The 7,709-nt window shown below is 39.8% G+C and overlaps 1 protein-coding gene across 1 annotated transcript; it reads left to right on the top strand.

Annotated features, from left to right (window-relative positions):
* Positions 1-323: 323 nt before the first annotated feature.
* Positions 324-1,297, top strand: LOC112139020 (probable inactive protein kinase DDB_G0270444; the record flags this gene model as incomplete). Its single annotated transcript, XM_024261714.2, is given in 1 exon segment — positions 324-1,297. A coding segment is annotated over 1 exon segment (974 nt), but the record flags the coding sequence as incomplete, so codon positions are not given.
* Between the last annotated feature and the right edge of the window lie 6,412 nt (positions 1,298-7,709).

Here is a 7,709-nt window from a genome sequence, read left to right as displayed (position 1 = left end):
TACATCATTGTGATGTCATGGCCTTTGGCCTGTAATTCGAGGTAGGATGTGACCTCAAATGACATCATTCTGATGTCATTTGAGGTCATGGTCTTTGATCAAAAACTTATATAGCTGGCCGCTGCACGGCTGAAATTCATCTGTCAGCGACTCCCAGCGGTGTAGAGCGACTCCAAGCCCTTGTTCAAGATCACATCTGCGAATATTGACGCCCTTTTAACAAAGAACACGCAATAGTTCACATTTCATGTCTGAAGCAATGGCTTATTACGGCGGACGCAAACAGAACTTTCGACAGAACTACGGTGTCGGAGCTCCCAAACATTATACTCAGGGACACAACGATCCCAATCCATACGGATATAATCCACAAGTGCAACCATGGGACGATTTCCCTCAAGAAAACCCAATTGAGAGGCAGAACCTCGCCCATCCAGACTGGATCATCTCCGAGCTCAGAGATCAGATCAGACGGGCGCAGGAAGAGAAAACCTGGCTGATCCAACTGAGAGCAGCGGACGCCGAACAGATGCAGACGGCAGAAGCAGCCCGCAGATTGGAACGTCAGAAACTGCAGGAAAAGATCAACAACCTGCAGAAACACAACCAACAACTCCGTGCTCAAAACCAAGATCTGATCAAAAAACATCAAATTCTGAAAGTCCAACACTTCCAAAACGAAAACCATCAACTGAGGACACAGCTGCAAGCAGCTCCCCAGAATCTAACCAACACACAGCTGGCAGACATGGAGGAGCTCAGAAAAACCCATGAAACTTGTGAATCCGTCACACAAAAGTTTAAACAGGGAAACAGTAAGCTGACTCTGGAAGTGCAGGAGCTTAGAAAAGAAAACTATCAGCTAAAGAAGATGCTCCAAGAAGCTTCCCAACTACAAAACATCATTCCTCAAATGAGCCATCAGATCCAGCTCACTGAAAACGAGAGGATCCGGTTGAGAAACGAGCTGTTTGAGGAGATCAAAACCTCAGAGAAGCTGAAAGAAAGCCTCTTTTACCTGGAAGATCATGTGGATGAACTGAAGGACAAGATCAGACAGTTAGAAGAGAATACAAACCAATGCTTGAACATGGAGGAAGATGATGTGATAGTAGAAGATGAAAGGATAGAGGAAGATGAATGTTTGAATATGAACGATTATGATGTGATAATAGAAGATGAATGGATAGAAGAAGATGAAGTGATGGAGGAAAATAAAGTGATGGAGGAAAATGAAGTGATGGAGGAAAATGAAGTGATGGAGGAAAATGAAGTGATGGAGGAAAATGAAGTGATGGAGGAAAATGAAGTGATGGAGGAAAATGAAGTGATGGAGGAAAATGAAGTGATGGAGGAAAATGAAGTGATGGAGGAAAATGAAGTGATGGAGGAAAATGAAGTGATGGAGGAAAATGAAGTGATGGAGGAAAATGAAGTGATGGAGGAAAATGAAGTGATGGAGGAAAATGAAGTGATGGAGGAAAATGAAGTGATGGAGGAAAATGAAGTGATGGAGGAAAATGAAGTGATGGAGGAAAAGGTAGTGATGGAGGAAAATGAAGTGATGGAGGAAAATGAAGTGATGGAGGAAAATGAAGTGATGGAGGAAAATGAAGTGATGGAGGAAAATGAAGTGATGGAGGAAAATGAAGTGATGGAGGAAAATGAAGTGATGGAGGAAAATGAAGTGATGGAGGAAAATGAAGTGATGGAGGAAAATGAAGTGATGGAGGAAAATGAAGTGATGGAGGAAAATGAAGTGATGGAGGAAAATGAAGTGATGGAGGAAAATGAAGTGATGGAGGAAAATGAAGTGATGGAGGAAAATGAAGTGATGGAGGAAAATGAAGTGATGGAGGAAAATGAAGTGATGGAGGAAAATGAAGTGATGGAGGAAAATGAAGTGATGGAGGAAAATGAAGTGATGGAGGAAAATGAAGTGATGGAGGAAAATGAAGTGATGGAGGAAAATGAAGTGATGGAGGAAAATGTAGTGATGGAGGAAAATGTAGTGATGGAGGAAAATGAAGTGATGGAGGAAAATGAAGTGATGGAGGAAAATGAAGTGATGGAGGAAAATGAAGTGATGGAGGAAAATGAAGTGATGGAGGAAAATGAAGTGATGGAGGAAAATGAAGTGATGGAGGAAAATGAAGTGATGGAGGAAAATGAAGTGATGGAGGAAAATGAAGTGATGGAGGAAAATGAAGTGATGGAGGAAAATGAAGTGATGGAGGAAAATGAAGTGATGGAGGAAAATGAAGTGATGGAGGAAAATGAAGTGATGGAGGAAAATGAAGTGATGGAGGAAAATGAAGTGATGGAGGAAAATGAAGTGATGGAGGAAAATGAAGTGATGGAGGAAAATGAAGTGATGGAGGAAAATGAAGTGATGGAGGAAAATGAAGTGATGGAGGAAAATGAAGTGATGGAGGAAAATGAAGTGATGGAGGAAAATGAAGTGATGGAGGAAAATGAAGTGATGGAGGAAAATGAAGTGATGGAGGAAAATGAAGTGATGGAGGAAAATGAAGTGATGGAGGAAAATGAAGTGATGGAGGAAAATGAAGTGATGGAGGAAAATGAAGTGATGGAGGAAAATGAAGTGATGGAGGAAAATGAAGTGATGGAGGAAAATGAAGTGATGGAGGAAAATGAAGTGATGGAGGAAAATGAAGTGATGGAGGAAAATGAAGTGATGGAGGAAAATGAAGTGATGGAGGAAAATGAAGTGATGGAGGAAAATGAAGTGATGGAGGAAAATGAAGTGATGGAGGAAAATGAAGTGATGGAGGAAAATGAAGTGATGGAGGAAAATGAAGTGATGGAGGAAAATGAAGTGATGGAGGAAAATGAAGTGATGGAGGAAAAGGTGGACATGGAAGAAGAAAAAACTGTGCTGGTCTTTGAGGAAACAGACAAAATGTTTGAGGAAAGAGAAACTCAAATTGAGAATGTAGTCAAAGACTTGGAAACACAGCTGCAAAATATCCAAGAGGATATTCCAAAGAAACCTAAGAAAAAGAAAAAACAGGATAAGAAAAAGGCGAAGACAAAGGCAAAGAAAAGAGAGAAAAAGAAGAAAAAGGCAGAAAAAGTCAAAGAGCCAAAAGAAAAACCTTTGAAGAGCTCGGCCTTTGGAAATTTTTTTCTAAGGTTATTTTGCTTAAAGAAGTAAAACCTGCAATGTTTTTGTGTTTGTAAGATTAGCATACAAAAAAAAAAAATTACGGAAAAACATTTTAAAACATTCTCCCTCTAAGTCTTTGCGTTCTGAGGACCAGTGTTTGCTACTGGTTCCGAGAACCAAATGTAAGTTCCGAGGAGATCGTGCCTTTTCTGTGCTGGCTCCTAAGCTGTGGAACCAGTTGCCACTGAATATTAGAGAGGTCACACTTTTGGAGAGTTTTAAATCTAAACTGTTCCTCCACTATCGCGCTATAGTATCTGCCTAGCTTCTTTATCATGTAAATTTTAATTTCTATTTAAGTAGGATTTTATGTATGTATTTATTTATTTATTTTAAAATAGTTTTTAGGATTGTTATGTATTGTATTTTCTTGTGTACAGCACTTTGGGCCTCCTTGGCTGGTGGTGAAAGGTGCTTTATAAATGAATAAATGATGATGATGATGGAAAAAATGACAGGAAACACGTGTACACAAACACACGTCCTAAAAAGACAAGCCTGTTCTTTTTTATTCCAATTTTTATACTTTAGTTTTTTATTTTTTACTTTCCTTTTTATTATCTTTTTCTCTTCACTGTAAGTAGAGTTTACTAAATAAATGTATAGAAACTGGTTGCCCTAAAAAATGTTTAGTTTAGTTTAATGTAAAATAATTAGTAACATTAATTGCTTTGCCACTTCATTCTGCTGTTAATTTTAAGTTAAGTGCACAAACTTCCAGGTTGATTAAACTTAAAATATTTAGTAATATTAACTGCATTGCCATTTTATTCTACTGTTAATTTTAAGTTAAGTGCACTAACCTTCAAGATGATTAAACTTACCATTATTAGTAAGATCAATTTCTTTACATATTTATTCCACTTATAACTTGATGCTAAATACACTAAACCTCCAAGTTGGTTTACCTTAAAAATCCCTTTGCCCAAGACTGCTAGATTAAATTAAGGAAATAAAATGCAAAATCAGACGAGTACATTCTTGATTATTTATTTGTCTCCACACACAGAAATTTGTCTTGTTAACATGTTTTTAAACTTGTCTTTATCTGGTCAATAAAAAATGTTTGTAATAAAATAATAATAATAATACTGTTCTGAATCAGTATGGCATTAAACTACAACATCAAGAATGCTATACAACATAGGTAGCAATGGGATTAAACTACATTCATGCCAAAAACATTAATCATACACAATCAGTATGGAATCAAATTGCAAAATCAGTGGCAATGCATAAATAAAACTTGCATATCGAACAGTGTCAACAGTAATGGTATTTTTAAAGTGCAACATTACAAATAACCAAGCACTCACATCCAGAGCAATGGGTTAAGACCCCTGTTTTAAACACACACTTACTTCTTCAAAGATTGACTTTGGGTTTCCACCCACCTCTGCCAAAGTTGAGCCTGACCAAATGAATAAAGTGGAAGGTGCTTTTCATGCACTTGGGGTAATCCAAGTGCAAAGCAGTGATCAGTCCAAAGAGGACACAGAAAGCCAGCGGTAGGTTGGCCAAGATGATGCTCACTCTGGATGGGTTGAGTTGAGGATGTTTGTCAATGCAGAGGATTCCCACTGGAGTTTCACTGTACAAGTCCTTGTCAGTTGCATCCTAACAGCAAAAGAAACAGAGAGAAGACAATGCAATGTCAATATGCTGTATTGACCGATTTAAATCAGATTTGAGACAGAACTATTCAAGTACTTTTCAAGAAATAAAAATATATACACACGATATTTTCATTCCAACATAAAAATAAAAACAGCAAAACTAAAAAAAACATTCACTTCATCATAAAAAATAATGTAATAAATATTGATCAAATTAATCAGACGGTTTTATTTTAAATGTTAATGTCACCACTATTATAACTCAAAGATTGTTTTCTTTGTTTTATTCTTTTGCATTAGACTCATTTTTTACTGTTCATTTTTATATTATGTGTGGAAGTTGATCATGAGGGCCTCAGAATAGTACCTGCTCATTGACTGGTAATAGTAAAAACAGAGAGACCCAAAACCTGCAGCAGTTCTGGCTGAGAGCTTAGCTCTGAAAGAGATCGCCTCCAAGTGCACATGATAAGCTCACATTGCTACTTTGAGGCGCCCTCTTCAGGCTCCAGCCAGAACTGCTGCAGAAGAAGTCCCTGCTCCAGAGAAAGCAAGGACAAAACTAAAACAAAAAATGTCATTTGGTTTCGTCAAATGACATTTTTTGGCGAAATAATGCAACCACAAGGAGGCCCAAACCAGTGTCTCTTTGTGCCGGTCCCAAGTCCGGATAAATGCAGAGGGTTTCGCCATAAAGGTCACCGGGATAGACCCAAACCACATCAAACACAAACAGAACTTTCATGTCTGATCAGTTGTGTTTGGGTTTACTCCACTGCTGTGTTGACCTACATGGTAGAAATCCTTGAATCTGTTGATGTACACCAGAGTAAGAGTGACCATTAATCTCAGGAAGGAGTTCTTTGGAGCCTGGTTGGCTTGTTGGACTCCTCAGTCAGCTGACAGGTACCAGCAGCTGAAGCGAGCTGCAGCCTGGACTGTTGTTGAGGTCCTGGTTGTAGGACAGCTCTGAGAGAAACCCCTCTGTTCCCTGGCTAAACCTAGAAATTCTGTCTCTATAGATGATGAATTTAATTTAATTTAATTGAACAGAAGCGGTGATAGAGGGAAACCCTGAATTTTCCACAATAACAGACACTGGCAGGGTCTAAAAATTTTCATTTTATATTTTCTTTTTTTTACATTACCTTTTGACACTAATTTGCTTAATGTTTTTGATGTTGATCATGAAAAATTAGAAAAACAAACCACCACTATGTTCACTCCGAGCATGTAAGGCACTGAACGCAGGTTTTTGGATGTTTGGTGTTCACTCTGGACTGTCACTACTTAATACCAGCACATGGATCTACAGTTGGAGAGACTTAGTGTGAAATGTCAGAGTGTTGTAAATCTCGTGAATCCTGCTCCAGGCTTTTTCTGTCACAGCTCTGTAACAATACATGACATCACCAAATCTGAGTCCCTGATTGGTCAATAATCTCTGGGGCTACGTTTTTGGAACATTACCTCCGTGATGACCGCGGTGTTTTTGCTTTGAGCTCCTGAAACATTTGGTGAGTTTCATATATATATTTTATCTTAGATTGGTCTAATTTCATTTATTGAAATTAAAAAAACATTTAAAAATACGTTGGGTGGGCCACAAGCTCCCTGCTCCGCTCTATTCCGATACATCCACCTGTGGATGACTAGATCCATGTAAGTCTTCGTTTCCCTCATCTGAGCTGCTGTCTAGTTTCGACATTTCTCGCCATCGTGGTGCTCTGACCTCCAGCAGCTGCTGACTATTAGGTCATTGCTATACTCTCTCCCATCCTCATCTGCCTCATTGCCCTCACCTGTTCTGAACTGCATATATTCCTCTGTTCTCAGAGTTCTAACGTTTTCTGACATTTGTTTATGGACCTGGGGCCAGTTCCAAGAATCAGGCTTCGTTGGAACTCTGAGTTCGTGAACTCCAAATTCACCAAAACTCTGAGTTTTCGGTTTCAGAAAGAGAGATAACTCAAACCCGCACATAACAGTGGGTGAAACCAAGCCCGTTTCAAGAAGCGGGTTAAGCTGAACTCAGATTCAATCACTATGGCAACTGAGTCATCCTGCTACATCCATATGTGGTGAAGCCATGCCAAGACTGCACATTCAGTCACGTGCTTTGATGATGTCACACTGTGATATCAAACTATGCCAGCAGGGGGAGCAGTCCAAAAGCAGCAGGGAGATGAACGACAGTCCAGAGCACTCCCCGCCTGGCATCTACAATGATGCCACACACTTAGTCTGCTGGCGAGAGTAATAACACACATTCAGCAACCGGCCTGTTGAAGGTTTTGGGATTCTTGCCACGAACCACTTTGACTTCCACTTTGCGTACAGCACCATCCGTGTCTGGAAGGGTCTTGGAAATCACTCCACGTGGTCACTGATTTCTCCTGACTTGGTCATTCTTGAGGAGGACAACATCTCCTTCCTTTAGGTTTGGCCGAAAACGCTGCCACTTTCGTCGACCTTGCAGTGTGTGGAGATATTATTTGCGCTACCTTGTCCAGAACATCTCAGCTAGAGCTTGGACACGTTTCCACTGAGATGTATCTAAATGTCCTTCTTGAGAAGTCATAGCTGGAAGTGCAGCCACACCTCATTTTTGGGTGAGTAGGATAGATGGAGTCAAGATGATAGGAGATTCTGGGTCTGAAGACACAGGTACAAGCAGCCTTGCTATAATGATAGCAGACACCTCTGCCATTAGAGTTGTCAGAACCTCATGTGTCAGTTTAGGGATCCCAGCTTGCAGTAGAATAGAATCCAGGATGCGACGTGATAGCCCTATCATCCGTTCCCACACTCCACCCATGTTTGATGCATGTAGTGGGTTGAAAATCCATAAACATCTCTGGCTCAGCAAATAATCTGCAACATAGTCCTCGCCGGAATTAGGA

Source organism: Oryzias melastigma, unplaced genomic scaffold (genome assembly GCF_002922805.2).
Source record: "Oryzias melastigma strain HK-1 unplaced genomic scaffold, ASM292280v2 sc00396, whole genome shotgun sequence".
Classification (NCBI taxonomy): domain Eukaryota; kingdom Metazoa; phylum Chordata; class Actinopteri; order Beloniformes; family Adrianichthyidae; genus Oryzias; species Oryzias melastigma.
This window is presented reverse-complemented; position numbering and strand designations above follow the sequence as displayed.